General features: G+C 50.7%; 1 protein-coding gene across 1 annotated transcript in view; it reads left to right on the top strand.

Moving 5' to 3' along the window:
* Window positions 1-25,782, top strand: part of L (zinc finger protein Lobe) — a 305,314-nt gene that overhangs the window by 90,577 nt on the left and 188,955 nt on the right. Inside the window, exon 3 of the mRNA XM_069324662.1 lies at window positions 4,389-4,433. Coding sequence (XP_069180763.1) covers window positions 4,389-4,433 — 45 coding nt within the window. The remainder of the gene's footprint in view (window positions 1-4,388; window positions 4,434-25,782) is intronic.

The raw sequence follows: 25,782 nt of genomic DNA, 5'->3' as shown, positions 1-25,782 counted from the left end.
TGCCTATATATACACAATATGCTAATATATTATAATATTAATTTATACTTGAGAAAATTCCCGTTTTGAATGAACAGCATGTTAATTAAAATTTATGAATGCGTCTGTGGGGTCGACCGCTGGATGTAATGGACTTGATCTGAGAACGGGTGTTACTGTGAGGGCCACGGTGTTACTGTGAGAGCCACGGTGTTACTGTGAGAGCCACGGTGTTACTGTGAGGGCCCGGGTGTTACTGTGAGGAGCCACGGTGTTACTGTGAGGGCCACGGTGTTACTGTGAGGGCCACGGTGTTACTGTGAGGGCCCGGGTGTTACTGTGAGGAGCCACGGTGTTACTGTGAGGGCCACAGTGTTATTGTGAGGGCCACGGTGTTACTGTGAGGAGCCACGGTGTTACTGTGAGGGCCACGGTGTTACTGTGAGGGCCCGGGTGTTACTGTGAGGAGCCACGGTGTTACTGTGAGGGCCACGGTGTTACTGTAAGGGCCACGGTGTTACTGTGAGGGCCACGGTGTTACTGTGAGGGCCCGGGTGTTATTGTGAGGGCCACGGTGTTACTGTGAGGGCCACGGTGTTACTGTGAGGAGCTACGGTGTTACTGTGAGGGCCACGGTGTTACTGTGAGGGCCACAGTGTTACTGTGAGGAGCCATGGTGTAGGAGCACTAACAACGAGTCTGGCCTCCACACTACACCATGTAATAATTAGAATGTCACTGATGGAACTGTGAGGTCAATATTTGTGAAGGTTGGGGGAGGGGGGGGGGGTCCCTGGATGGTGAAGGTGGGGTCCCTGGATGGTGAAGGTGGGGTCCCTGGATGGTGAAGGTGGGGGTCCCTGGATGGTGAAGGTGGGGTCCGTGGATGGTGAAGGTGGGGTCCGTGGATGGTGAAGGTGGGGTCCCTGGATGGTGAAGGTGGGGTCCCTGGATGGTGAAGGTGGGGTCCCTGGATGGTGAAGGTGGGGGTCCCTGGATGGTGAAGGTGGGGTCCGTGGATGGTGAAGGTGGGGTCCCTGGATGGTGAAGGTGGGGGTCCCTAGATGGTGAAGGTGGGGTCCCTGGATGGTGAAGGTGGGGGTCCCTGGATGGTGAAGGTGGGGTCCCTGGATGGTGAAGGAGGGGGTCCCTGGATGGTGAAGGTGGGGTCCCTGGATGGTGAAGGTGGGGGTCCCTGGATGGTGAAGGTGGGGTCCCTGGATGGTGAAGGTGGGGTCCCTGGATGGTGAAGGTGGGGTCCGTGGATGGTGAAGGTGGGGGTCCCTGGATGGTGAAGGTGGGGTCCCTGGATGGTGAAGGTGGGGTCCCTGGATGGTGAAGGTGGGGGTCCCTGGATGGTGAAGGTGGGGTCCCTGGATGGTGAAGGTGGGGGTCCCTGGATGGTGAAGGTGAGGTCCCTGGATGGTGAAGGTGGGGGTCCCTGGATGGTGAAGGTGGGGGTCCCTGGATGGTGAAGGTGGGGTCCCTGGATGGTGAAGGTGGGGTCCCTGGATGGTGAAGGTGGGGTCCCTGGATGGTGAAGGTGGGGGTCCCTGGATGGTGAAGGTGGGGTCCCTGGATGGTGAAGGTGGGGGGTCCCTGGATGGTGAAGGTGGGGGGTCCCTGGATGGTGAAGGTGGGGGAGTCCCTGGATGGTGAAGGAGGGGGGGGGAGGTTTCCGTGATGGAGGGGGGCTGTTGCCCCCTGGGAGTCTCCTTCCTGGATCGTCGTCTGGCGCTGCCCCCCCTCCCCCTACCTTTCCCCTCCTCCCCCAGGGATCTCGTTACCCCACTGGGTTACCCAGACACCTGCCCTTCTCCCACTGGTGTTGGCTCCGTCTCTCTCCCTCTCCCTCCCTCCTCCCTGTGAGCGAGCTCTCCCACAGAGGTTCGTCACGGGCCACCGGGAATGAATATTGCATCACTCACGTGTGTGGATTAACATTTTTGCCGTAATATTTGAGGAGGTGAGGAAGTTAGAGACGAGAGTGACCATAGAGGATGGCGGCGGGTGAGGACCGTCCTCCACACTGGCCGCCTCTCTTCTGTCCTCTACACTCCCCCCCCCCCCAGGACCATCTTGCCACACTGATGTAACAAGTCCGACTGATAAACCATCACCCAATATTTACATCTCAATCCCGGCTTCCGAAATAATTACATGTGTAGGGAGTCAAACTTTCCGCTGGTTGCTTCGTGTTTAATGAGAGGATATTATTTTGCGGTTATTACCGGGTTTTCTTCCTATTGGGGAGTGTTGTACATGCTGCTATGGCGGTGTGTCCACTCACAGGATGAGTGGCGCTGCCCAATATTGTCACTACGGTGGTGTGTCCACTCACAGGATGACTGGCGCTGCCCAATACTGTCACTATGGCGGTGTGTTCACTCACAGGATGAGTGGCGCTGCCCAATACTCTCGCCCCTCGGGCCAAAATCAAATACCTGTAAAAAAAAATTACAATGTAAGCCAATGTACGTGTGTGCTCTGACTGTCTTCAGGTGACGGAGGGTTGCGGTGTGCGCTAACAGACCCACATAATAAGGGGGCTCAAGTCTGCCCTAACTCTGTTGTTGTTTAAGATTCAGCTACTAGGAACAAAAAGTTCCAAGCAGCACGGGCTATGGTGAGCCCGTAGTGGACATAACTGGCACAGGAGCGGGGCTGAAAAAGTGGCCCTTACTCTGTGAGCCCTCATTTTGTCTTGCTAAGAGGCGCGATGAAGGCCCAGGTGAGAAGCACAGTGTGTTCAATAAACAAATCCACAAGGGCCGTGATGAGGGTTCGAACCTACCTCCGAGAGGCTCCCAGACGCGCCTTAACAGTGTGTTGAAGGTCGGGGTGCCACACCCACCTGGCGGCCAGTGTTGACGTCGTCAGTAGTGTGGGCAGAGCACCTGCAACACAGAGCACACCTGGTGTTGTGGCCAGTATGTGTGTGATTGTTGGCACCGAAGGCGGCGAGTGTATTGTGCACGTCATCACCTGTGGCAGCGGTGCCACAGAGGGATGACAGAGGACAGGTTGAGGGCACAACACGTCTTAATGAGCCCTCAGACAGGATTGTTTACATTAACAGTTACGTCAAACCCGCACACCTTATAATTATAATGTCCGCTAGTTACAAACTTTTTTCCTTTCAATATATATATATATATATATATATATATATATATATATATATATAATATATATATAATATATATATATAATATATATATATATATCTAAAAGGGGTACCACGTGTAGGGACCCATAGCCTCGGAGACTCCTCAGTAAATCCTCATAGACCCATATATATATAATCTATGTCTGGCTTCGAAGACAAGCACGTTATTATTTAATTGTAAGCTATTCAATGCTAATCGCGAGGAAAGAGAGTCTGAAACAATGAAGCTGAGTACTAGTGAGTTTCAAGAATGCTGAGTACTAACCCTAGGATAGCCAACACGTCAACTTACAAGGTGGATGACCAGTTGCTAACTCTTACATTCCTTTTCAATTGTACTGACTCTTGCATTGTTTTCAATTCAGCCCTCCCTCTAGCAGACTTGATTGATTGTGTTGGTGTATGTGGTCTGGGCACTTAATTTAGCATCAAGCTGGGCATGAGGGTTGTGTGTGATTAGTTTCTTGGTGGGGTACACGCTCCAGAGGATGTCCAATGGTACGTGGAGCTGCCAATGTGGTTGGAAGTGCTGCGTTGGTTTCATCTTTACACACACCTTGTCCAGTCCCTTCATGTTCACGAGTGGCTGTTTCTTAGGCACATCTGGAACAATTAGTTCCACTGCGTATGTGTTGTAATTGTTCAATTGATACAATGTTATTGTCAGTATCACGCAGAAGTCTTATTACAAGATTTATTTCAAAATTTCTCTCCTGAATTCTAGGTATATTTAATTTTTCCGTATATTGAGAACTTTCGTGGTTATTGGACACTCCGTACAGGTCTAATAATCCAGCCTCCTAAAATGACAGTACTTGTAGTAACTATGTGGAGGAATGTACTAATATGTAGTGATGGACCGCCAGAAAGTTGAATTTTCTATCACTGAATTTGGACAAGCCAGAAACCTTTTTTTTTTATTATCAATATAAATATAACACCTCGCTTCTCCTAGCAATCTTAGGCCTAATACACGCTATCTTAGGCCTAATGTAGTACATATATGTGCTATATTAGGCCTAGGAATTAAGTTAAATTTTTAGCTATATTTTTTCTGGACTCTATAAAAATAATAGTACAAAAAGTGACTTACTGGAGCCGCTATACTACATATCGGTACTTTCTACCCAATACTTACAAGAAGTACTATCAAGAGGGTGAGGTGATGCTGAGGACTTCACTCTGCATCTCTTCCCTCCACCATAACTTCACTATGTGCTAAGTTCTGTTTTTCTTTCAGTGGAGCGATCAGACGACGAGGAGAGCGTGGGATCCCTTGACTCAGGTAGGTGCCCGGGAGCTTGTGTCCAACCTCTCTTGAATGGTAGGCTTAGTCTCCTCCTTCTCCTTCTTCTCTCAGTGGTCGTAACTACAGCGCCTCAGTCATCTGGAGGTCTTGGTGAAAGACAACACCGACTTGGACTGGTATGTGGCGGCTCCTGTCTCCTATCCACCTACCTTATCCTCCTACTCTACCTCTCTCGTCCTTCTACCCCACCTTCATCCTCCTCTATCTCCCTCCTCCACCTCCCTGCTCGTTCTATTTCATATTAATATTTTACGACTTTTTTTCTTGCTTGTATTTACATTGGAAAATTAAGATTATAATCGAATGATGCTCGCGTGTTCTCTGTTATTCCTCCCCCTCCCTCTCTCTCACCTCCTTCCCTCCTCCATGCTTCCCCTCTACTCCCCTTCCCTCCTCCTCCTCCCCTTCCCTCCCTCAGTAACCTGTCACATAACATTGTAGGTTTGTTCATCCGGGAGTCAATCTCCTGATATGACTGTCTACACAGAGATAAATGAGAGTGTCCCAACACTGTTTACTTACCGGGGTCTGACTGCGGCAGGGGAGAAGGGAGTGGTGGTAGTAGTGGTGGTAGTGGTAGTACTTACCTACCAGTACTCATACCTATCAGTACCTGCAGGTGCAGCTAGTCTCTGCTCCATCTACTAGCATGGAGCAGAAACTATAACCTGTGTCGTTATAATTGAACTATTCTAATGTTCCGTAGCGAATCTGATCTTAAGGTTCTAAATGGAGGTGGTTTCTATGACTTCTTTAAGTCCATTCCACTTGTTGACCACCTGTAAAGGGTACGAGTATTTCCTTATATTTCTTCAACTCGTGCGGTTTCTAGACCCCAACTTTTATGTCCTCTTGTTCTAATTCCTTTCAGTATAAAAAGGCTGTCCCTATTCACCTAGTTTATTCCCCCACAGTATCTCGTATGTTGTGATTATGTCCTCCCTGCTTCTTCTATCTTATAGGGGTTGAGATTTAGTTCCTTTAACTTATCATGGTAGTGATCTCCCGTCCATGTAGGTGACAGGTGAATATGTGGGTGACAGTTCAATATGTGGGTGACAGTTGAACATGTGAGTGACAGTTGGACATATGGAGTGACAGTTGAACATGTAGGTGACAGGTGAACATGTGGGGTGACAGCTGAACATGTGGGTGAGAGCTGAACATGTGGGTGACAGGTGAACATGTGGGTGACAGCTGAACATGTGGGTGACAGCTGAACATGTGGGGTTACAGCTGAACATGTGGGGGTTACAGCTGAACATGTGGAGTGACAGCTGAACATGTGGGTGACAGGTGAACATGTGGGTGACAGGTGAACATGTGGGTGACAGGTGAACATGTGGGTGAAAGGTGAACATGTGGGTGACAGCTCCCTGGCGCCCCACACTCACCCACCACAATATTATCAGTAGATTAAGGAGAATATGCGCAGCGAAGGCTCACTACTTTATATGAGGCAGGGCAGGAGAGGGTGTGGTGGATGAGGCAGAGCGGGTGAGGGTGTGGTGGGTGAGGCAGGGCGGGTGAGGGTGTGGTGGGTGAGGCAGGGCGGGTGAGGGTGTGGTGGGTGAGGCAGGGCAGGAGAGGGTGTGGTGGGTGAGGCAGGGCAGGAGAGGGTGTGGTGGGTGAGGCAGGGCGGGAGAGGGTGTGGTGGGTGAGGCAGGGCGGGTGAGGGTGTGGTGGGTGAGGCAGGGCGGGTGAGGGTGTGGTGGGTGAGGCAGGGCGGGTGAGGGTGTGGTGGGTGAGGCAGGGCAGGAGAGGGTGTGGTGGGTGAGGCAGGGCAGGAGAGGGTGTGGTGGGTGAGGCAGGGCGGGTGAGGGTGTGGTGGGTGAGGCAGGGCGGGTGAGGGTGTGGTGGGTGAGGCAGGGCAGGAGAGGGTGTGGTGGGTGAGGCAGGGCAGGAGAGGGTGTGGTGGGTGAGGCAGGGCAGGAGAGGGTGTGGTGGGTGAGGCAGGGCAGGAGAGGGTGTGGTGGGTGAGGCAGGGCAGGAGAGGGTGTGGTGGGTGAGGCAGGGCGGGAGAGGGTGTGGTGGGTGAGGCAGGGCAGGAGAGGGTGTGGTGGGTGAGGCAAGGCGGGAGAGGGTGTGGTGGGTGAGGCAGGGCGGGAGAGGGTGTGGTGGGTGAGGCAGGGCAGGAGAGGGTGTGGTGGGTGAGGCAGGGCGGGAGAGGGTGTGGTGGGTGAGGCAGGGCAGGAGAGGGTGTGGTGGGTGAGGCAGGGCAGGAGAGGGTGTGGTGGGTGAGGCAGGGCAGGAGAGGGTGTGGTGGGTGAGGCAGGGCAGGAGAGGGTGTGTTATCTGTTACCACTGACCAACTTGCCTTAAGTTCGCCCACATTAGCAATATATTATCGTGTAAAATATATTAATTCCTATTTAAACCGCAGTTACAATATTTAGTAATCCTTACATCCATCATGCTGCCAAATTGGCCTCATAAATTCCCAATATTTCTCAGTGTAATTGACAATAAATTAACAAAGTAATTTGTTAATTACTTGCCTTCTTAACTACTTAATTAATTAACAATTACTTGTTAATTAATTGCCTTCACTCTCTTCACTCAGTGCTCTGCAGTTGTCACAATGGACAGAACAGTGGAACAGAACAGAACAGTGGAACAGAACAGAACAGTGGAACAGAACAGAACAGTAAAACGCCCGATTCTAACCCTTAATGTATTTGTTACCTAACCTAACCGTGCCAGCCACGCACAGAAAACGGGAATGTTTGTAAGCCGCCGTGCTTTATAGAACATCTTATTTCGTCCGTTTGGAATTTTGAAGGACATAATACAATGTTTTATCCGAGAGGATAAGCCGAATAAACAGCATTTCCCGGTGACAGAAAACGGACAATGTGAACCGTTTCTCTCGAGGATGACTGAACTAAACTGCCACTTTAGCTCTGGTTTGGTTCCGCATAATCGGCGAGAGAATGCATGTGGAATGATAACCTTGCATTGAGTTAGGAAAAAAGACTATTTATCAAACAGATTCTGTCCTTAAAATATATCCCCTCTCTCAATTTAACAGGAGTTCAAGGGTTGGCAAATGTTAATCTTCATCTTTGATAAAACTGTTCACTGGAGAGAGTTAAAACCCAGTTGCGTCTGGGTACAAGTAACAAGATGAACAACCCAGCGGGTTTTCTTCCTGTTGGGGGGTGTATCCTTACAGGCGTGACGTCACACGTATCCTTGGGCTCCTATTCTCTTCCCTGACAATACTCTTGAAGTTACAGGTCACTCACTAGGCTCCTCTTCCAATGAAATCGTTGAGTATCCTCGTCGCTACGAAAGCACTTGGGGGACGTGTCCTCGGAGAGCTCCACCGCCGTCAACTACGTTAATTTCCAATAAGGAAGCGTCGCTCTGGAGGACGTACCTCCTCCTCGGTAACTTTAGACCAATGCCGTCTGCACTGATTCCCACACCCGGTGGAGACACACACGACGACTGCCTCCACTGCTTGAGCCAACATTAATCACTTGCTGTGAGTGCGCTTCTATCCACTCATACCTTTCGTTGTCTGACATTTAAGCCGGCTTCGCGGCATAGGGCGAGTATCCGAATGTCTCACCTACCGGCCGGCACCATCTTGTCTCTGCTTCCGTCCATTTTACAGCCTTTATAACCAAAATTCGCTGCAAATTCGTGCTAGAGGCACTTCGTAACTTAGAAGCATTGTTTAGGCCGTGTGTGATCTCGCTAGGTGGGAATACATGAGTCTTGAGGCTGGGGAGGTGTGTGCTTCCAGACGGCCAGTGTAACGGTGGTTAACACAGGTACACATCCTCACTACACACACACACAGGTATACACCCTCAGTATTGACTATGGTCATCACTGTACTCAGTACTCTCATAACAGAAATTCGTCGGTTATTAGAGTCTTCCTGTGGCCCCTGTGGTCTCTGTTGACAATGGGGGCCCCTGTGGCCCCTGTGGCCCCTATAGACTCTGCAGGGCCTGCGACCACAGGGGCTCCCCCAGAACCCGCGGTGTTCGAAATCAAGTTTCTGCTAAGAAAAAGAGGAGACGATGAGTACACCACGGAGGGCTGCTATAAGGCCGTTGATCACGGTATGTGGTGGAGGCAGGGCCCGGGAGCTATAGCTCCGCTATAGCCTCTGGCCTTCCACGGGTCAAAAAGGGAAGCCAAGCAGTTTGAGTGGAGTGCTCTCAACGGTGTCCAACTGTATAGTGGACAGACTTGGGGTTTGTTATGTAGGTAAGTAAGATTGAAGAACACGAGTGATGGTGAATCATTGTGGTGATCTTAGGCACCATCACATGCTGATGGTGACTCATTGTGGTGATCCTAGACACCACCACATCCTGATAGTGGACACCACACACATACACGCTCCTTATACCTGGCCGCCGTGGTAATTTCGATGCGTTCTTCGGTGAAAATAACTATATCACACAGTGAGCGGTTAGGTCTCCGAAACACATTTTTCAACCTTTGTCGCGCGCGGGGGTGCACGAAATTAACTGCCCCCTCCCCCCTTGGAGTCGCCCGCCGGCGGCGGCGTGCGGCGCTCAGCGAAATTGCTTACCCGAGACCCCTTGGTGTGGCCGCTTGCGGGGAGCTGCGGTTGTCCATACCAGCCTGGCTCCCCCCCCCCTTCCCCTTTGAACTATTCTGACAGGCTGAACTTGTCTATTTTCCCCGGTATCTTGTATAACGTGATCATATTCCCTCAGTATCTTATTTCTAGGGTTGTGAGATTCATTTCCCCTTTACCTGTCCCCACAGCTTATCCTGTTAGTCTTGGCCTTAATCATGTTGCAACAATCTGTAGTTCTTAAATGTTTTCTTTTGTGTGGTAGGTGGGTGTTGGTGGTGGTGGTAGGTGGGTGTGGTGGTGGGTGGGTGTTAGTGGTGGAGTGTGTGGTGGTGTGGTGGTGTGGTGGCTGGGGCGGCGGGGAGAGTGGCCCTGCCGTGCGGCACAATGGCCGCTGCTGCTCCCTCCTGGTGGGCCACACAATGGTCTACACCCTGGGTGGAGGGTGAGGGAGGCTGACCTCTTACCCACCCGTCCACCACACCCACCGTCCACCACACCCACCGTCCACCACACCCACCGTCCACACACCCACCGTCCACCACACCCACCGTCCACCACACCCACCGTCCACCACACCCACCGTCCACCACACCCACCGTCCACCACACCCACCGTCCACACACCCACCGTCCACCACACCCACCGTCCACCACACCCACCGTCCACCACACCCACCGTCCACCACACCCACCGTCCACCACACCCACCGTCCACCACACCCACCGTCCACACACCCACCGTCCACCACACCCACCGTCCACCACACCCACCGTCCACCACACCCACCGTCCACCACACCCACCGTCCACCACACCCACCGTCCACACACCCACCGTCCACCACACCCACCGTCCACCACACCCACCGTCCACCACACCCACCAAACCCCTTCATTCAACCGTCCGTCGAGGAAAGTCCGAGACAGTGCCGTACAGATTTTCAATTATTAGACAGTAACTGTCTTGGAAGGTTTTCTCAGTGAAGACAGTAGTTGTGTGCGAACAAACTTGTAAACGTTACCGCTGCTAGACTTAGCCTCGGCTCCAAGCACGGCTGATCTGTCCTCCTTAGACAGTGGGTAAAAATAGGTTCTGAATATAGTGTAGAGTGATATTAAGATATCTCTAACCCTGTCTAAGACCAGAATGTATGAATGCCATAGTAGTGAAGATGTTACAATGTTGAAGATTGTTGATTGTAAGGCTATGGTTCCCTGATCTTCCACGGGGTGGCAACGGGTACTTCAGCCAGTAGTAAATAGATCTGTTCCAAGGCTTGGAAGAGCATCACCTCTCCACGTCCTGGTGATCTCCCCATTCCCCCCTCACACCTCTACATGTGCTTTAGGGGGGGGGGGGGGGGGTAAGAAACAGCATCACACTGATGCTCATCTCTCTCTCTCTCCCCCCTCAACCCCATCTTGGGGGGGGGGCCCTCGACCCCTTACACACACATCTCTCCGGTCTTAGGGATTAATTTCTCCACATTCCCCAGGTGGCTTCGGCGTAAATGAATTAAAAACTTGGGTCCTGGCGTTGAAATATTTAACTTTTCTTGGGGAATACGCGAGTCTGGCGCTCCACCTCCATCCAGGTCAGGCACCACACCTTCACCCAGGTCAGGCACCACACCTCCACCCAGGTCAGGCGCCACACCTCCACCCAGGTCAGGCACCACACCTCCACCCAGGTCAGGCGCCACACCTCCACCCAGGTCAGGCGCCACACCTCCACCCAGGTCAGGCGCCACACCTCCACCCAGGTAAGGCGCCACACCTCCACCCAGGTCAGGCGCCACACCTCCACCCAGGTCAGGCGCCACACCTCCACCTAGGTCAGGCGCCACACCTCCACCCAGGTCAGGCGCCACACCTCCACCCAGGTCAGGCGCCACACCTCCACCCAGGTCAGGCACCAGACACAGTACAAGGAGTGTCACTGTACTCGCCGCAGTAAGCTGGACATCACTGTAACTGGCAGACATGACATCACTGTACCTGGCAGACATGACATCACTGTACCAAGGAATTAGAGTACGTTCCCATCAAATGTCTTTGATGTGTGTGGGCTATTATGATACAGTTCCTTTTAATGGGTGTTCGACAGATGTATATTCGAGGACAAAGGGATTACTTATACAATCATGTGTAATTTTAAGTAATTAGTTTATTGCTCTTAATCCTACACATTTAGTTTGGTAAAATGGGGTTACTCTACGATGCTACAGACAGTAACCGTCCCGTAGACGGTGGCCAAGTCTACGCAAGTTTCGTATTTAATTTAACACTGGCATGGCCACCTAACACCACTGGCATGGCACCTAACACCACTGGCATGGCACCTAACACCACTGGCATGGCACCTAACACCACTGGCATAGCACCTAACACCACTGGCATGGCACCTAACACCACTGGCATGGCACCTAACACCACTGCCCAGGTCAAGGAAAGTTCACAGGAGCTCAGTGGGATTCTCGTAATATAATTTGCATGTAAAACATTATAGTGTGAAGTGAGTTAGAAATTAATCATTCACACCTGTACGATCTTACGACCAGCTGTCGTGAGAGCCTTAATTCACTGAAGGAGGTGGCACCCACCTGTGCCAGGTGTCCCTCTAGTCATTACGCTCAGGTCCTGCCGTCCCAGGTGTTGGCACACTTGGTCTGGGCCGCACTAGAGTGCCACGAATATCAGACAAATGTGTTAACCAATTTATTGTAAAAACTTGTATAGACAAATTTTGCATAGACACATCACTCAGTCGTGTGCTTCGTTCACCGTAGCTGTAGAGGCCTGGATACTACGGTGATGTGTCTCCACTGGCGGGTCTCTGTACACCGTAGGAGTCAATTAACGGTGGAGCTGATGCTGAGTACATGTTGAGTGTTAGTAGACTGGGGACAGATTCACGAAACAGTTACGCAAGCACTTACGAACCTGTACATCTTTTCTCAATCTTTCGCGGCTTTGTTTACAATTATTAAACAATTAATGAGCTCCGAAGCACCAGGAGGCTGTTTATAACAATAACAACAGTTGATTGGCAAGTTTTCATGTTTGCAAACTGTTTAATAAATGTAAACAAAGCCGTCTAAGATTGAGGAAAGATGTACACGTTCGTAAGTACTTGCGTAACTGCTTCGTGAACCTGGCCCCAGATCTCCCAGTTTGACCTAGTGAGGTCACGGTGACCTGACCCGGGTCAGCCTGCCACTGCTTGCTGCCATTCACACCTAACAAGATGGCGACGCGTCACCTGTTTAATATAATGAGACGAATAAGCCTCTATCATCTCGACGCATAATCAGACGTCACACGTGTTCGCTCATACTCTATCTGAATTGCAAATGAGATTACCTATCCAGGGACACCCAAGACGATGGTTCTATAACCTGAGATAACGATAACCCACACTGCACAGTGCAAACCACTCTGCAATTATGGGTGTGTACGATGGGCTGAGAAACTACCATTCTCTCGTAGTACCTCACCGCTAACTCTTGCAATAAATCCCCATGTAATTATGTTATTAATTATAATAACATTTGAGAGCAAGATGCAGAATGTGCATCATGTGTTGGAGGGAGGAGAGGTGTTGTCCCACAAGAGCCGCCCTCCACCACCTCAGGTGCTGTCTCTCCACCGCTACTCTAACACTTGAACACTTCACTCTCCAGTTGTGTGACAATGTCCCAGCCATCTTGAGGAATGGTCAACACCGTCCGGTGTTCCAGTCGCGCTCCATCTCCTCTCTCTGGTTGTGTGGGGGAAAGTGGAGGGAGGTTCTGAGTCTGTATTTCATCTTACAATTATGTATTGTAGCGCTTGGCTTCCATGGAGTATATCCAAGCTGTCAGGGCCAGCAACTGTGGGGGCGGGGCGCCTCGTCTTCAAGTAATCTTTCTAGCATTGGGGTTTGTAAAATTTCGATCATGTTCTAGAGACCGCTGGCGGCTTGGTGTTGTAGTGAGTGTCCGCCTAGGAGTTCCTGCAGCTCCTGGCTGGTCTCCTCAAGTGATGGACGGGGCTTTACTGCTCTTCTTTACCGCCTTACGGAAACAAAATTACAAGCAGTGCAAAATGGTAGTTTACGGTGAGTTTACTGTCAGTGGCGTGATTTATTCTAAACATGTTTGTGCATCGGTCACGGTGCAGGTGGTGATAACCAGAGTAGGTGGGAGAGGGAAGGTGATGGGGTAGTATTCGTCCTCCCCTCCCTCCCCACTCCCCACGTCACCCCACTAGCGGGGCGAGGCGCGACACACTCCTGGGGACTCGGCTGGATGTTGGGGACTCACTACACCTGTAGACACGACACCATTAGTCCAAATGACATTAAAAGTTTTCTTTTTTCTGTCTCCTGTGTTTTACCTGTGATTGTAGAGGAAAGCGAGAGTTGTCGTACACAGCAGACTACCACAGACAGCAATCACGTGTAATGGGAGAATATCTGCAGAGCAGAGTTGTGTTGGTTGGTTGGTTGTGGTGCTGGTTGTGGTAGTGGTGGTTCTGATAGTGCTGGTTGTGGTGGTGGTGGTTGTGGTAGTTATAGTGGTGGTGGTGGTAGTGGCCGGCGTGGTGGTGGTTGTGATAGTGGTGGTGGTAGTGGAAGAATGTTGGGGAACGTGGCGTTGGAGGAAAGATGGTGATGGTGGAGGCTTTTAGTGGCGAGTGGATAGTGAGAATGGTGTTGATGGCAGCTAGTAGTGGTGGTGCTGGACGGGTGGTGGTAGAGGTGTTACTGGAGGCGGTGTTGAAGGTGCTGGTGGGGGTGGTGATGATGATGATGGAGCAGTTAGCGTCGTCACTAACTACCTACTTAAAGCACACCTGACTTAAACTACCTGTCTCTCTCTGGTCCCATGATCGCCTCACCTCACCCATCTCATACACTGCCACCTGCCACTCTTCCTGCCCACCTGAGTCCCCCCCGACCAGTCCCCCTGTCACCCAGTACACAGTGGCCAGCATCGACCAGTCCCCCTGTCACCCAGTACACAGTGGCCAGCATCGACCAGTCCCCCTGTCACCCAGTACACAGTGGCCAGCATCGACCAGTCCCCCTGTCACCCAGTACACAGTGGCCAGCATCGACCAGTCCCCCTGTCACCCAGTACACAGTGGCCAGCATCGACCAGTCCCCCTGTCACCCAGTACACAGTGGCCAGCATCGACCAGTCCCCCTGTCACCCAGTACACAGTGGCCAGCATCGACCAGTCCCCCTGTCACCCAGTACACAGTGGCCAGCATCGACCAGTCCCCCCTGTCACCCAGTACACAGTGGCCAGCATCGACCAGTCCCCCTGTCACCCAGTACACAGTGGCCAGCATCGACCAGTCCCCCTGTCACCCAGTACACAGTGGCCAGCATCCACCTGAGACAAACTAAACTAGCCTAACCTTCCTAGGCCTAATAAACGATATCTGAGGCCTAATATAGTACATATGAGTACTATACTAGGCCTAGGAATATTTAAGTTTGTTTTTTTAGCTTCATTTTGTTAGTACCAGGATTGACAGTATGAGGGAGGGAGGGATGGAGATATTTAGTATGAGGGAGGGAGGGATGGAGATATTTACTGTGAGGGAGGGAGGGAAAAGAGAGAGCGAGAGAGAGAATAAGGATATAGAAGAGAGAGGGGGGTGAAGAGAGAGCAAGTGTGGGTAGAGGAGATCAAAGGTGAAGGAGTGGATGGTTGATAATGAGGAAGTAATGAGTGACGGCATTATTGGCCTGGATGACAGCGGCTCCTCGATGACGTAACCCTCGTGTTTTTATGGTGGTTCTCCTTCCTTTCCTGCGCCCAACTTCTCTACCTTTTTTTTTATTATCGCTATTCATATTTTCTAATTTATAATTATTTCTAATAATATTTTCTAATATAAATTTGGCTCGTTATTTGCGTTTTGTATTTACGTTGTTGTTGTTTAAGATTCGCTACTTGGAACAAAAAGTTTTAAGCAGCACGGGCTATGGTGAGCCCGTAGTAGTATTTAGGTGTTGTGACTTTCTGGTTTGGAGATTTGAACTTTGATCCTGTCTATGGCGCGTCCTCTGTGCTTCCTCCCCTACTGCACCTTCGTCTCTTGTGACGGGTGGTAGTGTGCGTGCCTCTCCCCGTCTCAACCCCCGTCCAAACCCTCTGCCCTCACTTTTTATCTGACAATATATTCCTCAATCTCGACAGCTGCCTGTACCTCGTCCTCCTCTATCGTCAAGAGTTTCTTCCTGGCGCCAGAAGGAGGCCACCTTCAGTTTGTTCCCTCCCGCAGCGCCCCGGGTTTTGGGGCCCACCTCCGACGCCCATGGGATTGGAGCCCACCTTTGGCCTGCTCCTCCCCCCGACGCCCATGGGATTGGAGCCCACCTTTGGCCTGCTCCTCCCCCCGACGCCCATGGGTTTGGAGCCCACCTTCTGCCTGCTCCTTACCCCGACGCCCATGGGATTGGGGCCCCACCTTCTGCCTGCTCCTTCCCCCGACGCCCATGGGATTGGGGCCCACCTTCGGAAGAGGATTTGGCGCCCTGGGGGAATTTCTAAGCAAAGTTGCCACTGCGGTCGAGCGAGGCTTATGGGAGCGGATTTGGCGGGGGCTTTACTTGGCGGTGGACGGTCGTTAATGTTTACACTTGCTGGAGGGCTGTTTTAGGAGGAGGTGTGAGGGGGGGGATGGAATGGTGGGAGTAAAGGAGGGGGGGATGAGCGGGTTCAAGAAAGGAGGGGGAGAAAGAGACGATAGGAAGAGGGGAAGGAAATAACTAGAGTAGATGGTAAGGGAATGAGAGAAGAGGAAGAGAAAATAGAAGAATGAGAAAAAAGAGAAGTAGAACAGAAGGGAAAGATCACTTCAGGAAGGAGAGACAGTTTTAAGTAGTCTCGGTAGAGGTATAGTGAAGTGGGGCGGGAAGAGAGGTAGGTGGGTAGGGAAGAGAGGTAGGTGGGTAGGGAAGAGGGTAGGTGGGTAGGGAAGAGGGTTGGTGGGTAGGGAAGAGGGTTGGTGGGGTAGGAAAATGGGTAGTGGGTGGTGAGCGTGAGAGAAGTTGCTATACTGGGCGTGGGCGGCCATATTGGGAAGGCGGGGGGAAGGGGGGGGGGAGTAATGTGATATAGTTTTGGGTGAATATCAATATGGGTTGGTCGTCCCGGGGGGCATCTTCACACCAGCCCGCCTCACCTCTCACAAGCTTTATGCTGTCACTGAGGACCTCCTGCCACTCCTCACCCCTCACCCCTGCTTTATTGCCGCCGCCTCCACGCCTCACGCCGCTCCTCACAGCCTCCCACGGCTCCACGGAGCCTCACACAACCACAGACGGCTCCCTCACAGCCACAGAAGGCTCCCTCATAGCCACAGACGGCTCCCTCACAGCCACAGACGGCTCCCTCAGCCACAGACGGCTCCCTCACAGCCACAGACGGCTCCCTCATAGCCACAGACGGCTCCCTCACAGCCACAGACGGCTCCCTCATAGCCACAGACGGCTCCCTCACAGCCACAGACGGCTCCCTCAGCCACAGACGGCTCCCTCACAGCCACAGACGGCTCCCTCATAGCCACAGACGGCTCCCTCACAGCCACAGACGGCTCCCTCATAGCCACAGACGGCTCCCTCACAGCCACAGACGGCTCCCTCATAGCCACAGACGGCTCCCTCACAGCCACAGACGGCTCCCTCATAGCCATAGACGGCTCCCTCACAGCCACAGACGGCTCCCTCATAGCCACAGACGGCTCCCTCACAGCCACAGACGGCTCCCTCACAGCCACAGATTTATGAAGGAAAAACAATGAGAAGTAAATTTACATAGAGTAGACGTGTAGAGCAAGAAGGGACACGATGAATACAAATGAATAAAAAAAACTCAACAAATCTGTCTGTACAATAGACTGTTCGTTTGTTTGTCTGTCTCCCCAGGGTCGGAGGTCAGATGCTTAGGGTCACCCTCATTAAACTTTGTAGGATTAAAAGTCGGTGGGTCGGGCACCATGCCCCCCCCCCCGTTGAAGGGGATCTGCCCCCATGCACCCACTTCTCAGCGGTGGTTGTGAAATGTCCTGCTCCAAGTCCGTAGAGTTTAGCACTTGTTTATCCTCGCACTGTACTCCTTCATATAGTCTAGGGCAGCTGCACAAATGCACATATACCTGAAAATGTTTATGAAAATGGGAAGCTGTCCTCATTACACACACTAACTTGATCACGGTGGTCAGTGTGTTGCGAGGCGAGGCGCCTCACCCTCCACCACTGTGTACTGGTCCAGGTGACGAGAGGCACCACTGAAACCTCAACTGCTAAGTCCAGTACACACTAGTGTACTGGAGGCCTACACCTGTGTACTGGAGGCCTATACCTGTGTACACACCAGTGTACTGGAGGCCTACACCAGTGTTCTGGAGACCTATACCAGAGTACTAGAGGCCTATACCAGTGTACTGGAGGCCTACACCAGTGTACTGGAGGCCTACACCAGTGTACTGGAGGCCTACACCAGTGTACTGGAGGCCTACACCTGTGTACTGGAGGCCTACACCTGTGTACTGGAGGCCTACACCTGTGTACTGGAGGCCTACACCTGTGTACTGGAGGCCTACACAAGTGTACTGGAGGCGTACACCTGTGTACTGGAGGCCTATACCAGTGTACTGGAGGCCTACACCAGTGTACTGGAGGCCTACACCTGTGTACTGGAGGCCTACACCTGTGTACTGGAGGCCTACACCTGTGTACTGGAGGCCTACACCTGTGTACTGGAGGCCTACACCTGTGTACTGGAGGTCTACACAAGTGTACTGGAGGCCTACACAAGTGTACTGGAGGCGTACACCAGTGTACTGGAGGCTTATACCTGTGTACTGGAGGCCTACACCAGTGTACTGGAGGCCTTCACCAGTGTACTGGAGGCCTACACCTGTGTACTGGAGGCCTATACCTGTGTACTGGAGGCCTACACCAGTGTACTGGAGGCCTACACCAGTGTACTGGAGGCCTACACCTGTGTACTGGAGGCCTACACCAGTGTACTCGAGGCCTGCACCAGTGTACTGGAGGCCTACACCAGTGTACTGGAGGCCTACACGTGTGTACTGGAGGCCTACACCTGTGTACTGGAGGCCTATACCAGTGTACTGGAGGCCTACACCAGTGTACTGGAGGCCTACACCAGTGTACTGGAGGCCTACAACAGTGTACTCGAGGCCTACACTAGTGTACTCGAGGCCTACACCAGTGTACTCGAGGCCTACACCAGTGTACTCGAGGCCTACACCAGTGTACTGGAGGCCTACACCAGTGTACTGGAGGCCTACACGTGTGTACTGGAGGCCTACACCAGTGTACTGGAGGCCTACACTAGTGTACTGGAGGCCTACACCAGTGTACTGGAGGCCTACACCTGTGTACTGGAGGCCTACACCTGTGTACTGGAGGCCTAGCCCTTGTCTACTCTACTGATACCTCTCCTGTGTACTCACCAAGTTGTACTTGCGGGGGTTGGGCTCTGGTTCTTTAGTCTCTTTACGTGCGTGTGTGTGTGGCGAGGAGTGTGTGCGGGGGGAGGCCAGCACACACCAACAAGCACCACACAGCGTGACCAGCTCTGCAGGAGGGCGGAACACCGACCCAATATTGTGTAAAAGACAGATCAAGCGGAGCAGGAAAAGCCATTTCCCAGAGCGGGCCGGCCAGGCAGGAGAGATGGAGTTGGCACAGCACAGGGAGTTAATCGCCAGAATCAGGGGCGTACGCGTCAGCCTGGGTATGTGGCCCTGGGGTGCCCTATGTCACGCCCTGCCGATTGGCACTGTCGACGGGGGACGACCCGCGGGGGGGGCAGAGGCCTGGGGTGGTGAGGTGGGGGTGTGTGTGAGGTGGGGCTGGGGAGACTCTGGGGGGGGGGGGTGTGAGGTGGGGTCTGGGGTAAGCCAGTGCCCAGTGGTGCCCCGCTGCGTCTCGTGGCACCCCCTGGTGAAGACACGTGTTCATCACGGTTCAGTGTTCAACAAAACGTCTGTAAATAATAAATTGTTTTTATCCTCCTGTTACGTGAATGTTAGTAACTAGTTAGCTTAGCAGCGTTAACTAGTTAGGTAAGTTGTTGTTGTTATAGATTCAGCTACTCGGAACAAGTTCCAAGTAGCACGGGCTATGGTGAGCCCGTCAAAGATAGGTAAGCTGTGTATGCTTATCGTAACGTGGGTGAGCAACACCACACCTGCTGCTCCAAGGTCATAACTGGGGGAAAGAGGAGGAAGTGATTACGGGCTATTCATGCCCGTGCCACGTCTTGGGTGGCTTAATCTTCATCAGTCAATGGAAGAAGTGAGCCAGAAGTGAAGCCCCATTGACAGTGCTTCAAAGATTAATGCTCCAAAAGGTGTGCAGGAAGGTGTTGGTCTGCATGAACATAATTCAAGGTGTGAGTTGGTTATGTGTGTTTTGGTTAGCTTGCCAAAAGCTTAGTTAGCTTTGGCAAAAGCTTAGTTAGCTTTGGCAAAAGCTTAGTTAGCTTTGGCAAAAGCTTAGTTAGCTTTGGCAAAAGCTTAGTTAGCTTTGGCAAAAGCTTAGTTAGCTTTGGCAACAGCTAACCAAAAGTTTGGTTAGCTTTTGTCAGAGTTGATGTTTTTGTCCAAGGAGGCGCCTTACGTGGTGGGCTGTTATGTTATGGCGGCCGGTTATCTCTCTGGCTGCACAGTTACTTAGGAGATAATGTGGCCTACAGGGCCACGGTAGATGGGAGGGGGAGAGGGAGGGGAAGAGTGCCACTGGGGAGCAGGTCTGACTGGCACCCACGTCGGCCACAGCAACAGGCACTGCCACACTCAGACATTAACCTGATTATATCATCCTCACGAAACTATACTTTCACTGGTACTTGAGCTTTTCTTTCTGATCTTGTTCACTCATCTCCGCGGCCATCCTTCCATACTGTCTCTCTTCTCCCTCTCTCTCCTCCCCACCTCCCCATCTCTCTCCCCACCTTCCCACCTGTCTCCCCAACCAGCCGTCTCCTGCAGGAAGCACTAGCTGGTTAGGATGAGGGATAAGTGTAGCGGCGGTTGACAGGAGGAAAGTTAGAATGGTTTGTGACTCCCGGGGTGGTGAGGGGGGAGGGGGGGGGAGAGAAAGGGAAACGAAGTATCAGGGGAAAAGCATAGGAATGGTGCCCAACCACTTTGACGGTCGGGGGCTTGAACGCCGATCTGCCTGAAGCGAGACCGTTGATCTCTACCGTCCAAGTCACAAGAAGAAAGTCACAGGAGGAGGATGGAAGGAGACTCGCAGGACAGAAAGACAGGGAAGAGTGATGGGGAGATACGGGAGGTAAGGCGTGCCTCATAACATGCTAACACGCCTCATAACATGCTAACTTACCACCGTCTGTACACTAAATAGTTAACTAGAAACGCAGCCAACATCATCAACTCTAACGTGTGTGTTAGAGTCAGTGTCGCTCTTAACCTACCTCTCTCTCTCTCTCTCTCTCTCTCTCTCTCTCTCTCTCTCTCTCTCTCTCTCTCTCTCTCTCTCTCTCTCTCTCTCTCTCTCTCTCTCTCTCTCTCTCTCTCTCTCTCTCTCTCTCTCTCTCTCTCTCTCTCTCTCTCTCTCTCTCTCTCTCTCTCTCTCTCTTCTCTCTCTCTCAACGTCCATGAGTACAAATAATGCGAACATACGTCACTGAGACTAATTAGAATGAGAAAATCCGTAGGAGCCATGGTGGGGGTTCGAACCTATATGGCGGGTGTTCCCACGCACACCCTTCAAGCCACTAGACCACAACATGGTATAAGAATTGCAACCTGGAGTTCTGAACACACGAGGGTTTCTTGATAATGATATTTATCTAGTTCAATTCTAACTAATTATAATCCCATACTGCTCAGAACAGTAGCTGTTGCAACAAAGGAGTTTTTAGCAGTAAACAGCTTTTGAATTAATTAACATTATGACTATACCAACGGCCTAGTTGACCAATCAACAGGTCTCGCTACAGCAGGGTGATTAGCCTATACCAGTGATTAACTTCAGCCTTAACAAGTGTTACATATAATCCTCATGAACTGTTGACTGGAACAATCTTAATACAACTAAAGGATTCTTTGTATTTTTGTTAAACCACTTGTTTGTGTTTTGATTGATGACAAGCTTGTTTACCTTCAGTTGTTCGTCCGACACGTTGTTTGGTCCCACCAATTCCCCCCCCCCCCCCCCCCCCCCCGCTTTTGGCTGTATGTAGACCCAGAATGGACTTAGTCTACGGCAACAGTCGCAACTAAAGTTTACTTGGTCAGTTAGACAACGTCACGGCTTTAATAACTCTCGAGAGGTTGGTATAGGTCTTAAACCCTCCGCCAGACCAATTATTACGATATTCCTGAAGAGGTTGTCGCCGGGAGACTTGGGAGAGACACCTGCCGACGCTGGTCAGGACGTGCGACCCTGACGGAGGCGTTGTGTGGCTGCTGGAGACCCACCAACTCTCACACTCTCCACCCTCCTCCTCCTCTTCCTCCTAGGCCAACTTTGGCCACGCTTTCACCCTATGTAGTGTGGTGTCGCGCCCCGAGAGAGGCCGGGTGCCATGACCTAGAGAGAGAGTGGTATAAACAAATCCACAAGAGCCGTGACGAGGGTTCGAACCTACGTCCGAGAGGATCCCAGACGCTGCCTTAATCGACTGCGCTACGGCATGAACCAGAAGTTCAAGTCCTTGTGGATTTGTTCATTTGATGCATCACGCTATTGTGATTTCTGTGTGTAGTGTAGTATAATCTTACTGGCCAATCTTACCGTTGTCATAAGTGACAATAATATAATAACTAGGAACAATGTGTAGCATAAGAGAGAGAGAGAGAGAGAGAGAGAGAGAGAGAGAGAGAGAGAGAGAGAGAGAGAGAGAGAGAGAGAGAGAAGTGTGAATAATAAAGTAAATATATAGCCAAGAAAACAAAGTAACGCAGAAAAATATAAATTACATAGAGATGAAAATAATGTGAAGACTATAAAAGCACAGGAGACGGGGCCGAGGAAGGTAATAGGAAAGATAACAATAATCACTGGGAGATGATAAAAAAATATAAAAATAAATGCAGTAGAGGGGAGAAATGAGAATAATCGAGTCGGGAGAAGCGCAGGAAAATAACTACAGGAAGAGAAGGTAATTATATTGTTGGAATATTAACAGGAAACTATAATCGATCTGAAAAACTAATAATTACCAGAAGTGTAAAAGTAATGAAAGGAAAGGGGAAGGAAGGGCGGAATGGAGAGAGAGAGAGAGAGAGAGAGAGAGAGAGAGAGAGAGAGAGAGAGAGAGAGAGAGAGAGAGAGAGAGAGGAGGGGATGAAGGAATGTTTGAACTAACGGGACAACAGAGAAGGGAAGAAACAGATACAGATAGACAGTCAGATAGACAGTCAGATAGACACAAGCCCCCAGTCATAGATATTTAGACAGATATAAAGAGAGAGACAGAAATATACATAATGAGAGAGAGGGGACGCGCACAAGAGGGGAGTGCTGGGGAATGTGAAAAAGGTGAGGGAGAGAATTGGGTAAGAGTAAATGAAAGTGTTGCAGGGGAGAGGAAGAGAGGGAGAGAGAGAGCGAGAGAGACAATGAATTAACAGAGGGAACACACACACAGAAACTTTACACAAAGTAGGGAAGGAGCGGGCGCAGAGGGGAGAGCCAGAGATAGCACCCACATTTGGAACAGTGCAGGAGAGGGAGATAGCGAGGGGCGAGCAGGGTGCCGGATGGTTGCACCACAGCTGGCTACCACCTGGGTAATTCTTGCCCTGGTCTCTGTGTGTGTCTGTGTATGTGTGTCTGTGGTCTGTGTGTGTGTGTGTGTGTGTTTTGTGACTTTCTGCTTCTCTAAGATGTGGTTCTCGTCGGAGGCTGGAAACTCTTAAGGCTGGGTTTGACGGAAGGCTGTCAAACACTCTCAAGGTGTTTGACAGCTTCTAACTCTCCACTCTTGTGTTCCTGTTTGCACCGTGTGTGTGATTATAGGTGTGGGGTTATAGGTACTCCCAGATCCTATCCTGGGGGCTGTCTTCTCCCCTTGTTTCATATTTCTCATCGGCCGTTTTTGCTATTGCCTCAATTCTCATTACCTTGCATTTTTCAAGTTAATGTTCTGTAGCCACTTTTTAAATCGGGTCTAATTTCTCCAGCTCCTCTTTCTACCCCCTCTCAATCCTCTTATCTTTTTATAGTGAATATTTGATCTGAACGCTTCAGCCTCGTCGTATAGTACGTTAACTTTTATCTGGAACAGTAAACTTCATAGGCGTAATCCTTGAGCTGCTTCACAGACACACACACCACTTCCCTCTGTGCTCATGCTCCGTATCTCAACATATTCCTTTTGTTTCCTGACCGTGAGGTACTCCCTGACCCAGTTCAGTGCTCTGCCGGTTACTTGGTTTTCCAACTTGTGTACGGGGCAGTGTGTGTGTTGAGCTGCGGTGAACACCTTCTTGTAGTGCCGGAAGACAAACCTCTTTCCTCTCCTCTCGTTGTCCTGCTTGACCATTGTCAGGTTGTATGGGAGGTCGTGTCAGGTGGTTGATCAGGAAGCTTTCTGTGAGTGCCTGCAGGGAACTCCTGTATGATGCCGTGTACGAGGGTGTAGGTGCTTGTTTATGTGTGCGTATGTGTTTGTTTATGTGTGTATGTGCTTTGTGTGTGTGTTTGTGTGTGTGTGTGTGTTTGTGTGTGTGTGTGTGTGTGTGTGTGTGTGTGTGTGTGTGTGTGTGTGTGTGTGTGTATGTATGTGCTTGTGTGCGCGCGCGCGCGTGTGTGTGTGTGTGTGTGTGTGTGTGTGTGTGTGTGTGTGTGTGTGTGTGTATGTATGTGCTTGTGTGCGCGCGTGTGTGTGTGTGTGTGTGTGTGTGTGTGTGTGTGTGTGTGTGTGTGTGTGTGTGTGTGTGTGTGTGTGTGTGTGTGTGTGTCTTAGTATCTGCAGGGTCGAGCATCATCTCTTATGGTTTAATGATGTAATTTAGTTATTTCATTTGTCCTGTCATATTTACTTTTAAAACTGTGCCCCGAGACTGTTCTCAATTCTTAAGTTGAAAGCTATTGTGAAATCTGTGCTATGGAGCTGCTATTTCTATCCACCCCAAACTCGTTCACATATGTGGCTAACCTACGCTAGAAACAATCTAGCCATCCCACACGCCGGTAATCTGTTCCAACTAATTAACAATCCTGTTTCTAAACCAGTATTTACCCAGGTCTTTTCTGAATCCAAACTTCTCCAATTTATATTCATTGTTTCGAGTTCTGTTAATATATTTAAATTCATTTATACTGTTGAGTAATGTCACCATTACTCTTCATCTCTCTGGGAAATGTGAAGTTGAGCTTATTAAATCCCTTCATATAGAAGGTTTGTAAATCGTAAGAATAACTTTGTCATCCTTCTTTGTATAAGTGAAATTGTCATTGTATAATTTGGTGACCTAAACTGAGCTAAGGCGACCTAGCAAGAGCGAGATTAAGCTGAAGGATACCATCAGATGTCTTTCTCAACTGTGGAAATATTTTACCGCAGACCTGATGATAAAAGATACATAAGCCACACTTACGATGATATCTCATATCATCGTAAGTGTGGCTTACGATGATATGAGATATCAAAAATGATATCTCATTTTTGCCTCATATCATAAGCCACACTTATGATATGAGGCAAAAACTGTTTTCAATTCCCCCAACACAACCAAGGTAAGGGTGTGTAGGACTGGAGCAGGCCACGACGGGGACCCAGGGAGGAGTGTGTGTGTATAGTACCGTGTAGAGACTGTAACCAGTTCTACATTATGTAACCATTGTTTACATGGAGGTAAACCTGACGTAAACTAGACGCCAGGTTTAGTTTACACCTTCATCACTGAAGACCACCAACGTCACCAAGAACTACGTTGGTAATGGTGCTGTACAACCCATAGTTGGGAAAAGGATCACAATATTGGCAGTAATAATGGTGAAATAATATATATATAAGTAATAATATTATATCTGGGAAGGTAGTAGAAGGGGGTTTTAGTCAACACTTGAAATACTTTCACTGGAAACGAGACCTTTACTTCTGAGGACACTTTTAGATGCAAAGTGGTTTTGAGTGAATTAAAATTATATTTGAATAGATGGACAAAATCTAAGTTGTACCTTTAGCAGCTCTCCCATGGGCGGATACCATGGGTGTGGGCGGATACCATGGGTGTGGGCGTATTCCTTGGGTGTGGGCGGATTCCTTGGGTGTGGGCGGATTCCTTGGGTGTGGGCGGATACCCTGGGTGTGGGCGGGGTTACCTGGGACATCATCTGGGCGGATACCTTATTTATCAACAACTTCAGCTCTCAAAATCCCACCTCAGCAATTCTTCCCAATTCTTTTTGCCTGACGGGAATCGAACCCGGGCCCGTGGAATATAAATGTGTATGGTAGGTGGCAGTTAGGCAGGTAGGAGGCAGCCAGGGAGGTAGGTACGAGCAGGCAGGGAGACAGAGAGAAGGCATGCAGGGAGAGAGAGGGGTAGGCAGGGAGGGACACAGAGAGAGGGCAGGCAGGCAGACAGGCAGTAAATCAGGGTGCTGAGGGTAAGGGAGTAGAAGCGAGCGGTAGCAGGGCACCCCTGGGGTGCCACACGTCAGGGCCAGAGTATTGGCACTCCCCCTTCCCCTTGGGATAGCGAGGGAGGGGAGGACCCCACACCTCCCCACATACCACACCAG

This window comes from Procambarus clarkii, chromosome 2 (genome assembly GCF_040958095.1).
Source record: "Procambarus clarkii isolate CNS0578487 chromosome 2, FALCON_Pclarkii_2.0, whole genome shotgun sequence".
Taxonomy (NCBI): Eukaryota; Metazoa; Arthropoda; class Malacostraca; order Decapoda; family Cambaridae; genus Procambarus; species Procambarus clarkii.
This window is presented reverse-complemented; position numbering and strand designations above follow the sequence as displayed.